A 22824-nucleotide genomic window follows, 5' to 3' on the forward strand; every position below is an offset into this window, starting at 1 on the left:
AAGCGTAATTTCGTAATGCGTAATAGCGTAAAATTACGCGTAATGATCCGTAAGCATAGCTTTTTCCATTACGACCAGCACTGCATTGGACCAGAGAATGCAGAATTATTCTGTGAAAATCAGATTACCGCAGTCATTTTAGTCCAATCCCAAGACTTGGATGCTACCAAGTATTTCTAAGACTTGTGATTGGCCTCAAATTTCCAATTACCGCAGTAAAATTCTGCATTCTCTGATTGGTCCTATAGTTCAGAGTCAACTTGGAAGTATTTGGCCAACCAGAGAATGCAAAAAATGACAAGACTCCTTGGAAATCGGAAACCTGCGGAATAAGAAATAGGCATTTTTCGGCCATCCCTATTCCCAAATTGCTCTCTTTGCGCTTTAGGAGAGACCTCAGATTCTGACCTCCCAATGGCTGCAGATACTCACATGACTGTACGCATTTATTGCAATAGGTCCTTTGGCACCAGACTTCTTCAGAATATATCTTGGCTTGAAGATGCTGAACCTCCCGCAGTACGGCTCTGTCCATCCAGCTTTCTCTCCACCCATGATGGACTCATCCACCTCTGACATATACATAAAAGCAATATAATTCACAAGAAAAACCCAGCTAAAAAAATGGATTTAAAGCTATAAAAACACTACTATTATTACTATTAATAAAGTGCCAACATATTCCATGCTTCTGTACAGAGTAAGAAACAAAACTGGTACATAATACAGAATTGGGTAGACAGCAATTGTAACACGATGTACAAAATATATGGCAAATTTCAGGACACAAAAGGGTAAGAGAGCCCTGCCCTTGCCAGCTTACAATCTAAAGAAATAGGGAGGAAACAAAAGGTAGGGGTGGTAGTATCATATGTATTCAATATGTACACCTAAAGGCAGTGTGTTTTTCGGTTATCTAGTAAGGAGTACAACTTGTCCAGAGGTTGAAGGAGGAATGGCTTAGGTTAGAGCGTATGCCTGTCAAAAAAGTGAGTTTTGAGGGAGCACTTGAAGTCAAAGGTTGGAGAGTGACAGATGTGTTTGGGAGGGTGATTCCAGAGGAGGTGTGGTGAGGCATGTGAGAATTCTTGTATATGTGAATGTAAGGAGGCCATTCTAGAGGAGGACAGAAGGTGGTTATGTGCAGATCTGAGATTGCAGTTGGGTTGGTATCTGGAAACTAGTGAGGAGATGTACAGGGGAGAGAGATTGTGGAGAACTTTGTAGGTTAGGGTTAGGAGTTTGAACTGGATCCTCTTGTTAATTGTTAGCCAATGAAGAGCTTGACAGAGAGGAGCAGCAGAGGAAGATCGAGAAGAAAGATGAATGGGTCGAGCAGCCAAGTTCAGTACAGATTGGAGCGGGGACAGTCTGTTAGTTGAGAGTCCACAAGCAATATATTACAATAGTCCAAACTAGAACACTATCGATTCCCTTTTGTAAATGGAACAGATGTCTCACCTTCCTCGAATTGGTAATGCAGTAAGATATCGTCTCTGGAGAGCTTTGTAGAACAGTGCATGGACAACATGTCTTCAATGACTGACTGTATCTGCACAGCCACAAATAAGAACAGTCATGATAAGAATATGGAGGAGTAGGACGTTATCATTCATGGTCAGTGGTCACAGCTAATACTCACCTGTCCGGCCGTACTGTTCATGCTTACTGGCTTACTGGATACACCATCCCAGCAAAACTGGATCAGTCCTTCTCCCGAAACCATCACTTCCTAAAAAAAAATAACAATAAATTTAAAAACGAAAGAAAAAAATCAGTAATTTGAAGCCTAGGAACTAGATGAAGCTAAGAAAAACAAAGCATATGCCGGGCCGGATTTGTAATCATTACCACCCTAGGCCACTGATACCAGCCACCCCCTTCAGTATAGGTAGCCAGATGACCCCTCCCCCTTCCCTCTAGTTAATGTAGCCAGATGACTCCTCCCCCTTTTCCCTCCAGTATAGGTAGCCAGATGACTCCTTTCCCCTTTCCCTCCTGTATATGTAGCCAGATGACCCCTCCCCCTTCCCTCTAGCATTTGTAGCCAGGTGACTCCTCCCCCCTTTCCCTCCAATATATGTAGCCTCCCCCTTCCCTTTAGAATATATAGCCAGATGACTCCCTCAATCCCTCCTCAGCAGCCATCAGTGTCACTCATTTCTCTGCTCGTCTCCAGTGCAGAAGCTTCCTCTTCCTGTCTCCAATGCTGCCCAAGTCCATAGCTGCCAGCCACAATGCAAACGTGCATAGAGAGCAAGGTGGCTGCTGCACAGGGGGCTAGCAGGAGAGTACTGCGGCCAGACGCTCTCCTCATCTCCCTGCATTGCAGCATTTGCAAGCTTGCAAATGCTGCACCAGTTTAGCCTGCAGCTTTGGTGCCCTTGCTCCTGTGGTGTCCTAGGCCACGGCCTAGGTGACCTTGGCCTAAATCTGGCCCTGAGCATATGTTGTATTGTTTAATGTCCTAATGTCTTGTGGAGACATTATCTACTTGTAGTGCCTTCTGGTAGAAGTACGCAATGCATAAATCATCCTCACCCCTTCACTCCTCTGGAGGGACTCATGACTGTTCCAGCCACTGTCCCGCTTGGGGTACTGTGTAGGGGTGGTGCTACCATTGAACCTCCCTCCAATGAGGCCGATTTCTGATTCCGCAGAAATTCCGACTTCCGTCAATGCTACTTACCGACTCCCTTGGTTTCTGAGGAATCTTTTGTGGGGAATTTTTTTTGCATCCTCTAATTGGTCCAATGCTTCCGAGTTCTGTGATTGGTCTAACATTACTGAGTTGCAGTAACGCGATTCGATCCGATCATAAATACGGAAATGTATGTTCCGTGGGATCCGAATGAGTATCCCTACTCCACACCCATTATTTCTAGCTTCACTATTTTCTCAGCCTCAAGGTGGCCACACACCATACAATTAAAAGATCCAATTTTTCGCTAATTCGATAATTACGATCGGTTGTCCCAAAAAAATCGAGAGCATTTCTTTGTTTTGGATCAATAAATCCTATTTTTTTTTTCATTTTTGGAGATTGGACATGTTGGAAATTTCAGACCAACTTTATCAAGAACTGTATGGTGTGTGATGGATTGTCAATTACTTGATAAACAGTTGCAATCAATTTTTTCTGAGCTTTCAATTATTTTATTCAAGATTGTTGAAAAACTGATCATAGGTGTGTGGTACATTGGTCAGATTTTTTGCATTGTTACAATCAGTCAGAAAAATGGATTGCAATTCTTGAATTGAACAGATATTTTACAAAATTGTATGGTGTTTGGCCACCTTAACCCTATTAGATCTGACTAGAAAAAGCGGGAAAAACATGCTCATTCAGCTAAACCTACCAAGGCTTCCCTCTTCTCACCTGGATTTCCGGGAGCCAGGAGGACCTGGCCACTATCTGGTGCTTCTCTCGCTGGTAAGAGCTCACCACCTCCGGGCTCAGCCAGGTGTTGTGGATCTGAAGGCCGACCTTCATGCTGGATTTTGGTCCTGTGCCACTCTGCAGCATCTCCAGGTAATACTTCTGTCCTCCTAAGAGTTCCATCTTGTGAGATTTCTGTTTCCATGAGTCATTCCAGTCCAGTGTCCAGTGCTCAGCCCAGGTTGTGACTCCACGTGGTATGGAGGCAATCTCAACCTGCAACACAAAGTTTATGTACATGTCTATCTATCTATCTATCTATCTATCTATCTATCTATCTATCTATCTATCTATCTATCTATCTATCTAGTATGGAGATAGAGGAGGAGAGGGCGATTGAGAGATAATGGATTAATAGGTATTCAGTAAATAGAGGGACATACTTAGAATCCAGCGGACCTCCTCAGCAAAACTGAGCCAGCTAGGCCCCCTGCAAAGCCCTGCATCCTCCCCTAGCCCTCCTGCACTAGGTTATAACCACCATTCCAGCACGCCCATACAGAGATCCTGAGCAAGCAGACTGGCAGATTCATCCTTCACCTGTAGTCAGCTACCTACATGTCCTCTTCATTCCCCTCTTAAACTGTGCTGTACAGTATACTGCTCCCTGCAGCTCCCTGATACACGTCACATGACGTGCAGAGAGAATAATGCCATACAGTACACTGCTCCCTGCAGCTCCCTGATACACGTCACATGACATGCAGAGAGAGCCGCACTGTGCAGTATACTGCTCCCTGCAGCTCCCTGATACACGTCACATGACATGCAGAGAACCGCACTGTACACTATACTGCTCCCTGCAGCTCCCTGATACACGTCACATGACATGCAGAGAGAGCCGTGCTGTACAGTATACCGCTCCCTGCAGCTCCCTGATACACATCACATGACATGCAGAGAGAGCCGCGCTGTACACTATACTGCTCTCTGCAGCTCCCAGATACACGTCACATGACATGCAGAGAGAGCCGTGCTGTACACTATACTGCTCCCTGCAGCTCCCTCATACACGTCACACGACATACAGAGAGAGCCGTGCTGTACAGTATACTGCTCCCTGCAGCTCCCTGATACACGTCCCATGACATGCAGAGAACCGCGCTGTACAGTATACTGCTCCCTGCAGCTTCCTGATACACGTCACATGACATGCAGAGAGAGCCGTGCTGTACAGTATACCGCTCCCTGCAGCTCCCTGATACACATCACATGACATGCAGAGAGAGCCGCACTGTACAGTATACTGCTCCAGGAAGCTCCCTCATACACGTCACATGACATGCAGAGAACCGCGCTGTACACTATACTGCTCCCTGATACATGTCACATGACATGCAGAGAACCGCGCTGTACACTATACTGCTCCCTGCAGCTCCCTGATACAAGTCACATGACATGCAGAGAGAGCCGCGCCGTACAGTATACTGCTCCCTAATACACATCACATGACATGCAGAGAGAGCCACACTGTACAGCATACTGCTCCCTGCAGCTCCCTGATACACGTTACATGACATGCAGAGAGAGTTGCAAGGAGTTCTTACACTATACAGAGCGGGTAAAGAAGAGAGGAGTGAAGAGGATGGGTAGCTAGCTCCACCGCCAACAGGCGATGTAAGACACTGCCACCCTCTGCATCTCACAAAAGGTGGGCCCCATTAACCCCTGAGCCCACCAACACGGTAGGGGTCACTAGTCTATTGTTACGACCCTGGATAGATAGCTAGATAGATAGCTAGATAGATAGATAGATAGATAGATAGATAGATAGATAGATAGAATACCAGTCTGGAAACCCTCCATAGCAACAGAACACACTCGTCCTGATTAAGTGTCATTTCCTGTTGGGGGATTTGAGGTGTAGAAACAAGCTGCTACCTTTCTTGCTGCCTCCTCCGATGGGCTGAGAAAGAGTTGTGCTCTGCTGTCTGACTCTATCCAGAATGTGTAGTTGTTGGTCTCTGGAGACACAAAGTAGCCCCGTAATCTCGCCCTGGAGAGAGAAAAGTAGCAGTAATTAGACAGACGCTGAGGACACTTGAGAAACAAACTTTAATAATGCTGAGTCTATGGCTTCCTCTAAATCACTATTAGTTGTGGATCTGGACGATTTAAGGTGGAATTAAAGCACACCTGAAGTGACATGTTACATGACAAGGTAAACATAGGTACATGTAGTACTAGCCCTACTAATACATTATCTGAAGTTCCTTTCTGTTTTCCAGTACAGCGAAGCTAGTGCTGTTATCTATGCAAATGAGCTTCTGAACAGCTTGTGGAATTTAGTCTCCTGAAAAGCAAGTAGAAGCCAAAAGAGCTTTATCTGAGTGAGAAAAGGCTAATGCCTGGTACACATGATGAGATTTTCTACCAGATTTGCTGCCAGATCGATTGTTTCCAACATGTCCGATTTGATTTCCGATCAATTGTCTGTTCACTTCTATGGAAAATCGATAGGAGAATCATTCGGAAATCAGATCGGACATGTTGGAAATAATCGATCTGGCAGTAAATCTGCCAGAAGATCTCATTGTGTGCACCAAGCACTAGATGAGGTTTCTGAGCAGGAAAGTTCAAAGGGTCATTGCATCTGTTTGTTTATCAGCTCAGCAAGGCAGTATATTTTTAAAGAGGAAATCCAGTAAAAATAATGTAATAAAAAGAGTGTTTCATTTGTACAATAATTATGTATAAATGATTTAGTTAGTGTTTGCCTTTTGAAAAATCTTTCCTCTCCCTGATATACATTCTGACATTTATCACATGGTGACATTTTTACTGCTGGTAGGTGACGTCAGTGGAAGGAGAAGCTGCTTGCTTTTTTGGCAGTTGGAAACAGTTGTAAACAGCTGTTATTTCCCACAGGAAACGGTCAGGACCATGGTCTTGACATCACACTGTGGGCGGGGTTTCACCACAATATCAGCCATACAGAGCCCCCTGATGATCTGTTTGAGAAAAGGCATAGATTTCTCGTGGAAAAGGGGGTATCAGCTACTGATTGAGATTAAGTTTTTGGTTACGGTTTCTCTTTAAAGATGGGGAGAAAAATACATATCACAAGAGCACAACTGAAAATATAGGAAAAGTTCTATGAATCCACAAGCCATCGTCTTGACTGCATTGCTGTTTAGTGTCTCTAGCACCTGAAAGGCCGCCCCGGTGTTGGGTGGAGGTCTGATGGAGAGCTGGCATCTGGGACCACTAAGCTACGGTGAGCCGGAGGCGTGTCATTCAGATTCTGGTCATGTGATTCATCCCAGAGTTCAAACTGCAGCCCTCTGTTACCTGAGTACAGGATGAAAACAAACAGTGAATGTGATTGCTGTGGAGCCAAAAAAAAAAGGTCTGAATGGCAATACATACATGTAGTCTATGCACTGTGTACAGTTAGATGAACATAAAGTTTACATCTGGTACCCCATAGTGGATAGAACAGACTCACATCTATATCTGTAGTAGCATTTCTAAAGTGCACCTTCAACATGTGTCCTCCCCTCCAGCCTGTTTCCCAACTCTGCCCCTCCCTCACCTGCCCTCTGCCTGCCTGGATCAAATTACTTCTCTTTTCACAGTGTGTAGGAGAGAGAAGAGACAGGATAACAGCTGCAGCCTGTTTTATCCTGTCTGCTTGTTATAATTCTTATTTCAGATGTCTGCCTGCCTGCCTAGATTAGATCACATGGACATGAGGGGTGGAGTTAGACCATCAATCCCCCAGCATCCTTTGCACTTATGGTTTGTAAAGAAAAAAAATGCCAGGGCCAAATTTCACACTGGGGGTGGGGATTTCAAGACCATAGGTGGAATACGGACCCTGGGGGTGACAAAATCCCACTTTTTTATGGGCGATTTTATATATCTTGGAAACTTATTAGGTTTCAAGCAAACTGTAATTTATAATGTAGGTACTCTTTAACTCTCCTTTGTTGCTCCACCCTCTGACTTTGTCTCAGTGTCCATGGACTGTACACAGTGTACATTGCATGGGAATGTAAATCGCCCAATCAACTCATATCCAGAGGGAAGCATTGTTCAAGAGTGCCTAGATCTGATGGCCCCATGGAAATTTTGCTATGGGGCCCCATAACCTCTAGCTACAACATTGACTAGCAGTGCTTTGCTGAGCTTGTGATTAGAAAGCTCTTGCTAATAATGTAAAGCTGTGTGTGTTACCCTGTACATTCCAGAGTAATACAGGAACTGATAAGCAGTAAGTGTTGCAATCTACTGGGGTGAAATCCTAGAAGTGTGTAAGTGGCTAAAAGGGCCCATACACTGGTCAATTACAGCCATCAATCGATTGATTGAAACAATTGATCGGCCGGCCGCAAATCGATGCACGATCGATCGGCCCATCGATTTGCGGCAGAAATTGATCGATTTGATCTATCTGACAGGATGGAAAATCTAGGTCGATCTGCTGCTGTCAGCAGATCGATGGCCCATAGAGTTGCATTGGATCTAATGGTGCAGTAATGCCTTTAGATCGATTTTCAATAAATTTCCAATACATTTCATTCTGAAATCTATTGGAAATCAGTCCCTGGTGTGTGTCACACATCAGATAGATTCCTGTCAGATTCAAACTGACAGGCATCTGACAGAAATCTATCTTGATGGTCAAATCTGCTGCAAATCTATCAGTGTATGGCCACCTTAAAACAAGCACCAAGGAGTTTGCATATTAAGCGGTAAAGCATTGTGGGACACCTCACATGCTCATTCCAACCTGAATAATTGCGCAAGCCACTGCGTTTCCATAGCACATACTCTAGTTACTCCCTTATCTGCCTGATGAAGCGGGTCTCGCTTGCAAAACGCAATGCATCACACAGTTGTCAATAAAGCAAATTTTTCTTTTAAAAATACAGTAAAAAAAAGTTTTTACTATATTTTATACTTTTGTTGGCGCCTCTGTACAAATAATATGTGTTCAAGACATTACTTGCTTATCAAGTCAAAATTTAATAAAAATTTTAGCTTGCCTTGCAAAGTGCTCTTAACTACCGAACAACCACGCCACGCCAATGGGTGTGAACGCCGCGGCTCCCCCAGAACCGTGTAACGCCAAATGGCATCAAATCCTGGGGGCGTGTTTTGCAGGAGATCGCGTGCGGCGATATGCGCGCATCTCCGCTTGCATGATGGAGCTCCGCTCTGTCATCAGTCTCCCAGCGGCGGCTGCCATCTATTTATATTGTACAGCGCTGTGATCTATGGCAGCGCTTTACTGGGGACCGCCGTGTCACTCTGCGGTCCCCCCCTGGGAGGCACAGGAGCGATCAGCTCTCATAGGCTTATGCCTATGACAGCCGATCGCGGTGATTGGCTGGTGGGGGGAGGGAGGGAAAAAATAAAAATACACAAATAAACAAACATTGGGGGGGGGGGGGGGTGATCAGAGCCCACCAACAGAAAACTCTGTTGGTGGGCAGAAAGGGGGGGGGGGTTAATTTGTGTGCTGTGTGGTACAGCCCTGCAGCGAGCTGTTAAAGCTACAGGGCCCAAAATTGTAAAAAATAGCCTGGTCACTAGGGGGTGTAAGCCTACGGTCCTCAAGTGGTTAAACCAAGTTACTTGCAATCCCAGGTATTACTGTATCTTGAAGACAGGCAGCATTGTATTTGCCTTGCAGTTATCACTCTGAGGATGCAGCATTATCCGGTGAAGCGCTGGTAATTACCAGGGTGTGGGGGGTTCCGGGCCTCTCCTTGTGCCGTCGTCCTGCAGGTGATGGATTTGGGGGAGATGGATTTCACTTCACACAGTTTTCCTAGTTAGTAAATAGTAACAAAAGCACCATGAAAAGTCACAGCATGTCTGTATTTCTGGAGCCAAATTTTAATCTAACGTACACCTGAAAGGAGAGAGATAACGAGACGGACATATTGATTTCCTTTTAAACAATGCGCATTGCCTGGCTGTCCCCCCTAATCCTGAGTCTCTAAACGTGGCCATACATCAGGCGATGGTCGCAGATCGACCATCCATTTCGATTATTATAATCAAATCGGATAAAAATCAGTGCTGCCAAGAATACGGTCAACGATGCAACCAATTTTGGGCTGACTTGCTGCAAGGTGTAGGGCCGACATGCCCGATCTGACTGGAACACAATGCTAACGGCGTGCGATAGGCAAATCAGTAGGGGTTGATTCACTAAGCTACACCGCTCAAGCAGCACAGCTTAGTGTGGCAGCGCAAGTAACATTTTCAAAGTAAACACGCTACTGCTGTAATATGCAATATTAACTTACACTACCCCCAAAACTAACGGCCGCTCCAATTGTCCCACACTGGATCCTGCCGGGACCAGTGACTTTGTAGGACGAGATCCCCGCACTTGACAGGCAGCCTATTGGGGCAAAGTGCAGGGATCTCCTCAGTCAGTCAGTCAGCTAGCTAATTGTACAAGCTGTTAGTCGGTATTTCTCCTGTCTGGCTCTCGGGGAAATTGCTGGTGTTGCTGAAACCCAAGAGAAGCTGAAGACTTGTCTGACACTTTCTCTGCCCGGGGATCAACTGTATACACATCACCATGGCAACAGGGACGTGAGCCGTACTGTCCTAGTTTGAAACATATTGTATGTCTCTTACAGGATTACATTTTAAAATATGTGGAGTTTATGGCTCTCTCAGCCAAAAAGGTTCCTGACCCCTGCCATAGACCCTGAACAACCATGCAGATCATATGTTTGACTGAAGTGTGACTGCATTAGCCGTGTAATTCAGGTGTGTGATTCAGACACTTCTGATGCATAAAAAATTAGCAGGGCTGCCAGGCAACTGGTATTTTTTAAAAGGAAATAAATATGGCAGCCTCCATATCCCTCTCACTTCAGGTGTCCTTTAACATACCGAAAAAGATTTGACCATACCTGCTATGCTGACTGTAGTCGGACGTTGGAAGAAGTCCCCTGTAATGGTGACGTCAGTCCCTCCGCCTGCACTGCCAGACTGCGGACTCACTGACAAAATCTCTATAGGGAAATACACAATAAGAGCTCTATGGATGATATCGGCACTATATAGATAAAAAATAATAATAAGAGGCATGTCTGTAATTATGTGCTATATAATAAAGTGTGTCAAGGCCAAGGGGTGATGTTCCAGCAGCAGACTCTAGGTGGCAGAAGGAGGTTAGCGATTCCACCCTCGCATTTTAAAGAGGAACTCCAGTGAAAATAATGTAATACAAAAGTACTTTATTTTTACAATAATTATGTATAAATGATTTAGTCAGTGTTTGCTCATTGTAAAATCTTTCCTCTCCCTGATTTACATTCTGACATTTATCATATGGTGACATTTTTACTGCTGGCAGGTGGTGTCAGTGGAAGGAGATGCTGCTTGCTTTTTTGGCAGTTGGAAACAGCTGTTATTTCCCACAATGCAACAAGGCTCCCACAGTGCGATGTCAGAACCATGGTCCTGAAATCACACTGTGGGAGGGGTTTCACCACAATATCAGCCATACAGCACCCCCTGATGATCCGTTTGTGAAAATGAAAAGATTTCTCATGGTAAAGGGGGTATCAGCTACTGATTGGGAGGAAGTTCAATTCTTGGTCACGGTTTCTCTTTAAATGCCTATGCCTTTTGAATCTATTGATAGAGGAGAACACCAAAATGTATTAACTAAAAATATAGCCTATGAGAGATGGTCAATGATATGCAAATAACTCAAATTATACCAAAGTGAATTCGATTGGTCCTTTTTCAAGCTGCACAAATTTTCATACAACATTTTCGTAATCCTGCATCAACTTGGAATTATTCACATATCACTGACCATCAACTTTAAAAAAAAGTTTACAAATTAGAAGTCCAGTGTCCAGAGGATTTCCAGATCCTCCTTGAGCTCACCCCTGCTGGTCAGGACCCTTTTTTCCTTCCGCTCCTGTGCAGCGATGAGCGAAAATGCCGATATTCTTTTCGCATCAATTTTCACAAAAATAATGTAGGCTTCAACTTTCAAGCAAAGATGACATCGAAAATCATTTTGTAAAAAAGTTTCTGATTTTTCACACAAAAGTAAATGATTTTGTGATAAAAATAAAGATTTTTAATATTTTTACATTGGAAACAAAAAATGTGTTTTCTTTGACCAGATTTGCGAAAGTACAGTGTATTTTTGCAAAAATGTTCTCAAAAAATCGAAAATATAATTTTCAATTCGAAAATGACTTTGGTGAAAATGCACATGCCACACTGCTCCTGTCCATGTAGGAGTACACAGACAGGAACATGGCCATGTGCAGGGGCGTAACTAGAAATCACTGGGCCCCCCTGCAAAACTTTGGATGGGGCCCCCTATCGCCAAACACCACTAACCCCCCCCCCACCCCGCCCCCATCAGTGAAGCAATGGGAGAATTTTCAGAAGAGCCTACTACATACTGACTAGGGACTGTCTACAAATCTTTGTCTGCAAAACTTTGTATTATTCCTTTTCAGTGGCTGAGCAGATACACTCATTAGAACAACTGTGCAGAGAGCAGAAAGTTTTTTTTCTTGCCTTGCCCTTAGTTGTCAGCCTCTCAGGACAGGGCCCCCTGTGGCTTCTGGGCCCCCTGCTGCTGCATCCCTTGCAGGGTCTATAGTTACGCCCCTGGCTATGTGCGAACAATACTCAAGCATGCGCCGAACAGGCATGCTTGGGCACGCTTTGTACATCCTCAGTAGAATGAAGCCTCTTATGCACAGAGGTAAAAGTTGTGCACGAGCAACTGCATCCTATTGGGCTCGCGCGGACCTTACTTGCACATTCCCAGTATGGAGAAGCTTGTACTCGATCAGGAGCATTGCCACAAGAGCATACAAGCTCAGCACTGGAACAGAGAGCTACAGGAGGGTGGGAGAAGCCTCAAGACTATCCTCAAGCTTCAAACTGAGGTATCTATTTTGAAGTGTACAAAAAGATGCAGCCCGGGCACTGTCTCCTTTAAAGGATACCCGAAGTGACATGTGACATGATGAGATAGACATGTGTATGTACAGTGCCTAGCACACAAATAAACTATGCTGTATTCTTTTTTTTCTTTCTCTGCCTGAAAGAGTTAAATATCAAGTATGTAAGTGGCTGACTCAGTCCTGATTCAGACAGGAAGTTACTACAGTGTGACTCTCACTGATAAGAAATTCCAACTATAAAACACTTTCCTAGCAGAAAATGGCTTCTGAGAGCAAGAAAGAGGTAAAAAGGGGAATTTCTTATCAGTAAGGGTCACATTGCAGTCACTTCCTGTCTGAGTCAGGACTGAGTCAGTCACTTACATATCTGATATTTAACTCTTTCAGGCAGAGAAAGAAAAAAAGGAACACAGCATAGTTATTTGTGTGCTGGGCACTGTACATACACATGTCTATCTCACCATGTCACATTTCACTTCGGGTATCCTTTAACCGCTTTTATTGCCATACATGTTGCCATCAAAACAATGACATATCCAGCATGCCATACAAAATCAAACCTGGTGCCGTGACTCGTGCTGTGGTGGGAGGGAGTGGGGCGACCAACCCGTAGGCTCAGACGCTCCGCCATTTGCCCAGGACAAGCACGTGAGCCAGCGCTGCATTAGCGCGATACAGCTGTTGTGCCGTCCTATCTTCACTTGGTCACCCCACGTGAAGTTCCTTCTCTACTTTGAGTGTTCCTTCTCTACAATTACCGGCAGCATGTCATCCAGCTCCCCCAGGCCATCCGTGTCTACAGGTGGGATTCCTTTGATGGTTGTTGTAGTTAATGTGGTATAGTCCTACCCCAATTTGCCGAGTGCAGAGCAACTTTTCTTCTCTCTTTTTGTGCCCAAGTATCTATTTTTAATATTTTCTTTACTTTTGGTTCTCCTTAAAGAGAATTTGTACTCTAAAATTCTTACAATAGAAAGCATACCATTCTCTTCATTATGTTCTCCTGGGCCCCTCTGTGCTGTTTCTACCACTCCCTGCTGCAATCCTGGCTTGTAATTGAGAGTTTTAGGCAGTGTTTACAAACAAACTAACCAGCTTGTGATAGGCTCAGACTGTGACTCACACAGAGTGTGGAGAGGGTGTGTATAGCTTCTGCCAATGACAAGCAGTGCAGCACATTCCACACATTCCAGCCTCAGCGACAGAGCCGACAGAATAGAGAAGATTACATCATATAACAGAGATAACACAGACACTGTGCAACTAGGAAAGGCTGCAGTAACACAGACCACATTAGAACAGGCATAGGAACTTATAGAATAGAAGAAATAAGGATAAACATTTTGTTACAGAGTCTCTTTAAAGACGTGACAGGAGAACCATACAAACATGGGGAAAACATACAAACCCCATGCTGATAGTGTCCTAACCCAGATTTGAACCTGGGGACCCAGTACTAAATCTAGGCATAAACGTAACAGTAATGGGAAATTATACAGAGGAAAGAGAACTGCAGTATTGTACCTGGGTGGGTTTGGTAGAGGAAGAGCTCATGTTTGGCACTGATACGCCAGGCGTCTTTGCTCGTTATCGACCTGTTGAAAAACAATAATTATAGCTAATATGAAAATAACTATCATTATTATTCCAGTTTCATCAAATGCCAAAAACACACTTAGGGCCATATGCAATTCTCTTTTTCACCTGAGTTTTCTCCTAGGAGATAATTTTTCATCTTCAATTTTAAATAACTTTCCAGCGCTTTTCAACTAAAAAAGTATCAAAAAGTAGGTACTATCAAAATTATTTTGAGCATTTTCTTGCTTTCTGGTGGCTTAAAAGGCATTTTATTGACAAGTTTAAAAATAACACCTAGGAGAAAACTCAGGAGAAAAAGTGATTAAGTGAATTGCATATGCCCCTTAAAGTCTTGAATACAAGTTCAAGTTGCATTTCTTTGCTATCTTGGCAACAATTGTCAAGCACAGACTGCCCAGAAACTCCCCCAGAAATTCCCGCCTTGCTGCATGAGTAATTGGATGCACAGGGCAAGAGCAACTACCCACTTTAACCATTTCCTCTCATGTGGGACGAATATCTATGATGCTAAGAGAACTTCACTTTAGCTTGTCTCTCTTTGTTAATGAGCAGCCCACACGTGCACAGATTGGTGAATGGGAACAGGTGTTTCCGAAGCCAATCAAAGTGTCCATGAATTAGCGATCATATGTTCCAGTCAGGATCAGTGAACGCTCAATGTAAACAAAACACACTTTCACTCCCTGCTGTTCAGAATGCTTTGATTAAGTATTTTAAGTAGATAAGGACAGTGTTGAGACATCTAGTGGTCAAAAAAAAATACACACACAAAAATTACAAAATAAATGAACTATAATACCCATTAACCCTTTTTGCCCACTCCCCATCCCCACTTATTAAAAAAAATAGCCAAAGTGACAGAATTTAAAAGACAATATATAAGTTTTTACCTTAGGGACTAAGCTTTTTAAATATGTATGTCATGAGGGTGTGTTACTGTTATTTTTGCAAAAAAAAGGTCTTGTAATTATTGATAGAGTACAAGGAGAATACTATAAACACATTTACCGTAAATAAAATACTGTCACCATACATTGTATTAGGAACATAATTTAAACGTTGTAATAACCGGGACAAACAGGCAAATAAAATGTGTGGGTTTTATGACAAAGGAGCCACAAGTTTGCTCCGATACACGTGAGCTGTATTGCTGTTTGTCCACAATTTCCTCAATAAAAACTGGACTTTTATCCTGAGATCGGTGCAGTGGAATTCTTATCTACTAGGTTTTATCTACAGTAACTTGTTTTTTTTTTAAACTATATTGGCTGAAAACTGAGTAATAATAAAGTTTTTAAATGTGTTACTTATTTCCTTTGAAATGCATATAAGACAATTCTTAGCAAAAAGTACCACAGAAAGAAATCCTAATTTGTGGTGAAGAAAACAACATAGAACTCATTTAGGTGTGATAAGAAGTGATAAAGGTATTGCTAATGAATGGAAGCAACGCTGAAATGTGAAAATTGCTCTGAATTTTAAGGGAAAAAAAACCCTTAGAGGTGAAGTGGTTAAACACCTGTGCTAATCCATTCAGTGGTAAGAAAATGTGACACTTCTAACTGGTAGTTTCTGTTGGAAACAATATGCAATGGACGTGCTATGTGCTTAAGGCTACTTACACACCAAGACGTTGCGTTTTAGGGGACGTTATGGTCGCATAACGTGCCCCTAATGCAACGTATGGTGGTATTGAAGTTGGACGTCAGATTGAGCTGCGTTATGCAGCTCTCAAAGCAGCCGCTCCAGGTTAGTCATAGGAAGTCTGGATCTTTTTAAGGATTCGGAACATTTGAATCGGATCATTGAAAAAATCCGGATCTTTGAACCAAATCATTTGAATCATTTTACTAGGGAAGCAGACTGGGTGAAATGACTAGCAGGACAGGACTTTCCCTGCACTGTACATTCTGTATGTTCCTGTTTCTTCCAGACAGACATCCACTGTGAACCGAATCTTTCATTGTGATGATCCAGATGATTCGAATCATAAAAAAGATCCGGATCAAATGAACGACTCGTTCATGATCCGGATAACACTACAGTCCCACCACTTTAATGTCCCACTGTGAAACCAGCCTTACAGTCACTGATAAGCAGCTACCACAGTGCTAACTGCACACGGTATATGGGCTATTTCCTGTGATTTTTTTATTTTAATTTAGAAGATGACACAGGAAATCGGATGGATTTCCTGTGTCATCTTGTAAAATAAAATAATGAAACATTTTGCTAGTTTAGCCCCCTAGCACTCTCGAACGGCAATTTGGCCTTTGGCCTAAAAGGTTTGGACTCCCCTGGTCTACAGGAAGCCGCTCTCAGCTCAGCACATATTGTTGCAGGAACCTCGCATGGCCTCTGGGTGTAAGAAGTAAAGTCTGCCCACTTAACATCCGAAACAAGGAAGAAAAGTTCTGCTAACTTCTACTGACACAGGAAGTCTACTAAAGTCGTTGTATGTGCAAACACACAGGAGTCTTGCTATAAAATATCTTACCTTCCTTTATTAAACACAGAAAAGGTCAAGTTGTGGGAACCTGTACAGAAGAGGAACATAATGGTTAGTATATGCGTAGAGGTGTACCTGTCAGGGCTGGTGCACACCAAGAGCGGGTCTGAGAGGTTTTTAAAACGCTTGCGGGGGGGGGGGGGGGGGGACCGCTTGGCTATTGGAAGTGAATGAGCTGGTGCACACCAGAGCGCCTCGTTTTTTCACCAAACGCAAACGCGGGTCCTGCAGCATTTCTGCTGATATCTGAGGCGATTCAGTCTCAATGTAATTAAGTATAGGAAAGTGGAAAATCCCTATGAAAAACGCTAGATCGGAGCGGTTTTCCAAGCGTTTTTGTTACAGAAGCTGTTCAGTTACAGCTTTACTGTAACAAAATATAAAATCTGCTACACAAAAATGCTCCAAAAAACGCTAGGCATGTTTAAGAAATCGCTCTAAACACGCCTAGAATTGTTCTGAAAAACAGCTTCAAAAACGCTAGCGTCTACTAGCGGTTTTTGGTGTGCACGGGCCCTTACAAAGTATGTCTATTATCTGACTTTATGGGTCAGAGGTTATCAATTATGATGAGCAGGTGAAGTTCACAAAGTCAGATATGCTGCAAATGTGGACAATATAAACCTGGGGCCGAAATTCACCATTTTCTTTGTTTCTGTTTTTTTGTTTTTTGGGGGGAGGGGGGTATCAAACCATCTAAGGCCAACCCCTGGCAACCAATAGGAATCACATGCAAGGTATTGTGATTTTGCTTTCTATAACACCTACACATTATAACTTGCAACCTTGCCAGGCAGCTTTGTGCAAGCCTTGCTATGCAATCTCTGGTCACTAGAGGCCGCTGTTGTGAGATGGGAGATTAGCTGCTTATGCAGAATGTTGAAAAGCCTTTCTCCTGCCTCTCAGCAATAGATACAAGACGGGACAAAGCAAGAGAGGACCAGCTGAGGCCCTCTGGAACCACCATATTTTTCTGACCATAGGATGCACTTTTCTCCCCCAAAAGTGGGAGGGGAAAGTCAGCCAGTCACTGTTTTATTTATATTCATCTCTTTAGAATTGAAACGTTCATTTTCGGTGGACTGTCGCTTTTTGAAGACGATTGGCAAAAGATGAGTTTACTCACCAATATAGCTGGATTCCGTCCTGCACTGCAGAGTCCCGTTCATATTCTCAACACGTATCGGGTAACTGTGACAAGACAAGACTACTAAAGCATGACATACACCAAATACAGAGAGATGAAGGTTCTACCCAGGGCCGGGTTCATCCGTAGGCACACTAGGCACGTTTTCTCAGGAGACTGGTGCTAGAAAATCAGCAGAATGTGGCAAGCACCGCCCCCCTCTACTGCTGAAACTGTCTGCCTGCTTATGTCAGAGTATATAGAAGGAAACAGTCTAAATGATGGAACACTACTTGTTCCTGTTGTTACACATATAATATAGGGCACATGAATTACCTTTTATTATGGCTCTGCTTTTATTAAAGGGAACCTGAAGCGGGAGGGATATGGAGGCTGCCATATTTATTTATTTTTAAACAATACCAGTTGCCTGGCTGTCTTGCTGATCTCCTTGGCTGCAGTAGTGTCTGAATTACACATCTGAAACAAGCATGCAGCTTATCCAGTCAGAATTCAATTTTTATATTTTTGGGGGGACATTCCCCTCGGTTGTAACGAGTGGTTATTTCAGTCAACGTTGCTCTTCTATCAGCTTGGATCAGTCGGCCCATTCTCCTCTGACCTCTAGCATCAACAAGGCATTTTCGCTCACAGGACTGCTGCAAACTGGATGTTTTTCCCTTTTCACACCATTCTTTGTAAACCCTAGAAATGGTTGTGCATAAAATCCCAGTAACTGAGCAGTTTGTGAAATACTCAGAACGCCCCGTCTGGAACCAATAACCATGCCACGCTCAAAATTGCCTAAATCACCTTTCTTTTCCATTCTGACATTCAGTTTGGAGTTCAAGAGATTGTCTTGACCAGGACCACACCCCTAAATGCATCGAAGCAACTGCCATGTGATTGGTTGATTAGATAATTACATTGACCAGGTGTTTCTAATAATTCTTTAGGTGAGTGTAGTTCAGCAATTATAGGAACCGAATGTAAACATTACCAACAGAACAGAGGCTTTTGAGCAGAACAGAATGGCCTCAATTCACTAAGATCATGCTAGAGATAATAAGGCAAGAGAAAACTTACCTCCACACGTGAGAGAGTTATCTTATCTCTTCATTCCTTAAGTTACCTCTCCTGTAGTTAATTTACCTCCTCTGTAGTTAATTTACCTCCTCTGTAGTTATTTTCACATGCAGCTAATTAACAGCTTGTCTTTAACTCTGGAGTTATTTTAAGGATTGGAGAGTTAATTTAAAGATAGAAGAGTTAACTTTAGGCTTGCCTGAGGTAAAATGTTTCCTGAATACTACATGCCTTATCACCATGGTAACAACTCTAGAAGAGTTATTAAAGACAGGAGATAAGTTTAGTGAATTGAGGCCATTGTCTAAATGATGGTGCTATTATTGAAGAAACGTTACCTACAGATCTACTTGGCTAGTTGGCTGGCATGCTTTTATCCTTACTTGCTAGCAAGCTGCTCCTGTGTGGACAGATCACAGACAAATCATTCCAGCGCCCAGCCTGTGTCTCAAGACTCTACAAACAAGGGGAGGAGGAAGATTACGGAGGGAGAGAAACACTGTGTGTGTGTAATTCCTTATCTTACCATAAATATGGCAGCCTCCATATACCTCTCACCTCAGGTTCTCTTTAAACCACACCTGAATTGGGACAAAAAAGTGGATTTCTACTTATCTGGGGCTTCTTTCTGCCCCCCATAGTCTGTCAGGGCCTTGGTGTCCACTGGGCCCTGTCCTATGTGCAGCTGCCCAATCTGAAAACATCTGCAACTGGACCTCTAGTCGCATTCTAGTGCGCATGCACGGTCTCCACACATCTCCTTGACTGCGCTCCCGTCATCGGGAGTGTTTAAGAACCATGCAATAGCATAACGCTCCTGGTGATTGGAACGCAAATGACGAGGCATGTAGTCACTGCAACTAGAGCTCAACTCGCAGACCTTTTCGAAGGGGGTAGCAGTACATAAGACGGGACCCAGAGGACATTGAGGGCCCTGACAGACTACGAGGGATTGGAAGAAGCCCCAGGAAATATTCACTTTTTTCTTCCAACTCAAGTGTGCTTTGAAGCTTGTTTATTACTACATTGTTTTTTCATTTTTCAGCTTAAAGCGGAATATAACCCTGCATTTCAACTTTGCTTTAAAACATTATTTACAGCATATTATATGCAAAAAGCATTTTTTTTACAAGACCAGCATTGGAAGGGTTAAACACAGAGGTTTAAAGTTCCGTGGAGAGATATGCAGAAGTTCAGATAGATACATTCTATTTAGTTAAATGTATCCATTGATAAATGTTACACACTCTTTGGCTGTCCTCCAACTCCTTCTCAGTCAGAGAGAGTGAGTCACATGCCACACTTAGATACATTTATGTAAACAAAATGTATCTATGTCAGCTTTGGATGCGTCTGCAGAAATCTCCAGGAACTTTAAAGCACTGTGTAACCCTTCAAATGCTGGTCTAGTAAAAAAAAAAATGCTGGTTGCATATAATATACTGTAAATAATGTTTTAGAGCAAAGTTGAAATGCAGGGTTATATTCCGCTTTAACTCCTTTACCGACCACTCCAAGCCAACTGGCGTAAGCGCTGCGGCAGCCCCAGGACCGCTCAACGCTCACTGCTAGGAGACTGTTGGACGCCGTCTATTTACATTGTACAGCACTGCAATTTACGGCAGCGCTGTACTGGGGACAGCCGTGTGACACGGCTGTCCCCCTGGGAGGCACAGAAGCGATCAGCTGTCATAGCCTGAAGCCTATGACAGTCGATCGCTGTGATTGGCTGATGAGGGGAGAGAGGGACATAAAAATAATGAAAAAAGGGAAAATGTATAAAATAAATACATAAACAAACAGAAAACAACCCAAACAAACATGCTGGCAGGCATCAGAGCCCACCATTGGGGGGGGGGGGGGGGGGGGGGGATGGGGAATCACTTGTGTGCTGAGTTGTACGGCCCTGCAGCGAGCTCCTAAAGCTGCAGTGGCCTAAATAGTAAAAAATAGCCTGTTCACTGGGGGGGGGGGGGGTGAGCCTATGGTCCTCAAGTGGAGATGAAGCTTACTGCGTGGCATCGGTTAAGGAGTGGAGCTAAAGGGTTTGCATTAATGTGCCTATTATCGGTGCAATTTTTAGAAAACAATAATATTTTTAATCAGATCATTCATATTGAAAGAACAGATAGATATCGATATCAGATGTGACTGTATGTATGAAAAAATCCACTACGGAGGTCGAACAGGACACCATCAATTCTTGCGATGCCATTTTATATGGTGAGACTGAATAATCGGATTTAAAGGGGACCTTAACTGAACGGGGGGTAAAGAGTTTTACTTACCTGGGGCTATTACCAGCCCCCTGCAGCAGTCCTGTGCCCTCGGCGCCGCTCTGGAACCCTCCGGTCCCCCGCTGTCACTTAGTTTCGTTTTTGACGACTCACCAGTCGCCGGCCGCCATGCGTATTATTGGACGCATTCACCAATGCAATTAGCGCTATTGCGGACCGCAACGCGTACAAAAATACGCGTTGCCGCATATCTACGCGTGCGGAATGAGGCAACGCGTATTTTTGTACGCGTTGCGGTCCGCAATAGTGCATTGGTGAATGCGTCCAATAATACGCATGGCGGCCGGCGACTGGTGAGTCGTCAAAAACGAAACTAAGTGACAGCAGGGGACCAGAGGATTCCAGAGCGGCGCCGAGGGCACAGGACTGCTGCAGGGGGCTGGTAATAGCCCCAGGTAAGTAAAACTCTTTACCCCCCGTTCAGTTAAGGTTCCCTTTAAAAAAAAAAAAAAAAACAACAACAATGCAGAATCCCCCTGGAATGACTTACATGCTATCAGAGGTCTTGTCAGCTAACGTGCAGAGTGAGAGCCACCCGTCCAAATCAGATTCCATAATCACCGGCCTGCAAAACACGACAGCCACAGCTATGAGCTAACAGAATATGACATCATCATTAGGTGCAGATCTTAGCAACCAATCAGAGTTTGGCTTTAAAGGATACCCGAGCCAAACAGGTGTCTTGGAGGCTACTGTGATGAGTGCTGTGGCTCACCGGTCCGCCCATTCCATTCCGTGACGCTCCGTGCAGCTGCAAAAGGCCCCAATGAGTGGGCGTGACTTGGCTGACTCAGCCCACCTGTGCATGCACAGTATTTTTAAATACAAAAGTGGAGGGGTAAAAACTGGACAGCGGGGGGCCCAAAGGAACAAGCATTTTTTCAGTATGTTTTTTTTTTCTTTTTGTGGTTGAATCTTTGAATGTGATTGTATCTGGGAAGAGTGCCGCAAACTACTTCCAGGGTCATGGCCCTCTTCCTAGATGCTACCACATTTTATAGGCTGTTTTTCGTTCACATGAAAGCAGCAGGGAGAGGCAAAAACGGGACAGAGGGGGTCTCGAAAGGCACAAGCATTCTTGCAGTATGTTTTTTGGGGGGCCGCAGACAGGGGCGTGGCTCAGGAGGCGTGGCGAGGGGGTAATTTTCAGCAGCAGAAGGCATGGAGGGGGGGCATCTTTGGCTGCAATGGGTGTGCTCTGGGTCTCCAATTTAGCTGAGGAAGCAGGAAATGTGGGCACTAGCTATCGGGAGTTTGGGCACCACCATAGACGGGGGGGGGGGTTAGGGTTAGGTGTCAGGTAGGGTGTTTGGGGGGGGAGGGGGGTCAGGCATCAAGTAGGAAGTTTGTGTGAGGGGGTGGTTAGGATGCAGGGGGGATGCTAGGGGCTAGGGTTAGACATCAGGGAGAGGATTCTGAGTTAGAGCAGGGTTAGGTTTAGTCATAGTAAAATATCGGTTTTGAATACACTGACAGAGGAGGCAGCTACAGATGGCGGAAGAAGAGAGGCAGACGGGATTGGCAGTGATCAAACTAAAATGCACCAGCAAGACAACAGCACATTGAAATCGCTTCTGGCACCCAATCACCATACCCTTCGATGAATTCAGCACTGAAGTCATAGTCTTCAAAATGTTCAGTCAGTATTCTTCCAGAAACCTCAATGATGCCACCTACAGGACAAGAGGAAAAGCCAATAAGCGGTAAAAAAGCAGCAACATATTCACTGGATATTTTAAAGTGAACCTTAAGTATAAAAAAATAAGAGAGTTTCACTTACCTGGGGCTTCGGCCAGCCCCCCGCAGCAGTCCTATGCGCGCGGTGTGAAGAACTGATCCTCCGTTCCCCC

At 44.1% G+C, this 22824-nt stretch overlaps 1 protein-coding gene across 3 annotated transcripts in view; it reads right to left on the reverse strand.

Moving 5' to 3' along the window:
* PKHD1 (PKHD1 ciliary IPT domain containing fibrocystin/polyductin) overlaps window positions 1–22824 on the reverse strand; it is a 607682-nt gene that overhangs the window by 563326 nt on the left and 21532 nt on the right. For all 3 annotated transcript variants that reach the window (XM_068280030.1, XM_068280029.1, XM_068280031.1), the window contains exons 6-18: window positions 22569–22647; window positions 21465–21539; window positions 17592–17656; window positions 16454–16493; window positions 13882–13952; window positions 10324–10425; window positions 9129–9218; window positions 6589–6730; window positions 5321–5435; window positions 3380–3655; window positions 1643–1732; window positions 1462–1552; window positions 433–572 (exon numbers count right to left, since the gene is read on the reverse strand). In XM_068280030.1, the coding sequence (XP_068136131.1) occupies window positions 433–572; window positions 1462–1552; window positions 1643–1732; window positions 3380–3655; window positions 5321–5435; window positions 6589–6730; window positions 9129–9218; window positions 10324–10425; window positions 13882–13952; window positions 16454–16493; window positions 17592–17656; window positions 21465–21539; window positions 22569–22647 (1376 nt within the window). The remainder of the gene's footprint in view (window positions 1–432; window positions 573–1461; window positions 1553–1642; window positions 1733–3379; window positions 3656–5320; window positions 5436–6588; window positions 6731–9128; window positions 9219–10323; window positions 10426–13881; window positions 13953–16453; window positions 16494–17591; window positions 17657–21464; window positions 21540–22568; window positions 22648–22824) is intronic.

This window comes from Hyperolius riggenbachi, chromosome 4, assembly GCF_040937935.1.
Source record: "Hyperolius riggenbachi isolate aHypRig1 chromosome 4, aHypRig1.pri, whole genome shotgun sequence".
Lineage (NCBI taxonomy): Eukaryota > Metazoa > Chordata > Amphibia > Anura > Hyperoliidae > Hyperolius > Hyperolius riggenbachi.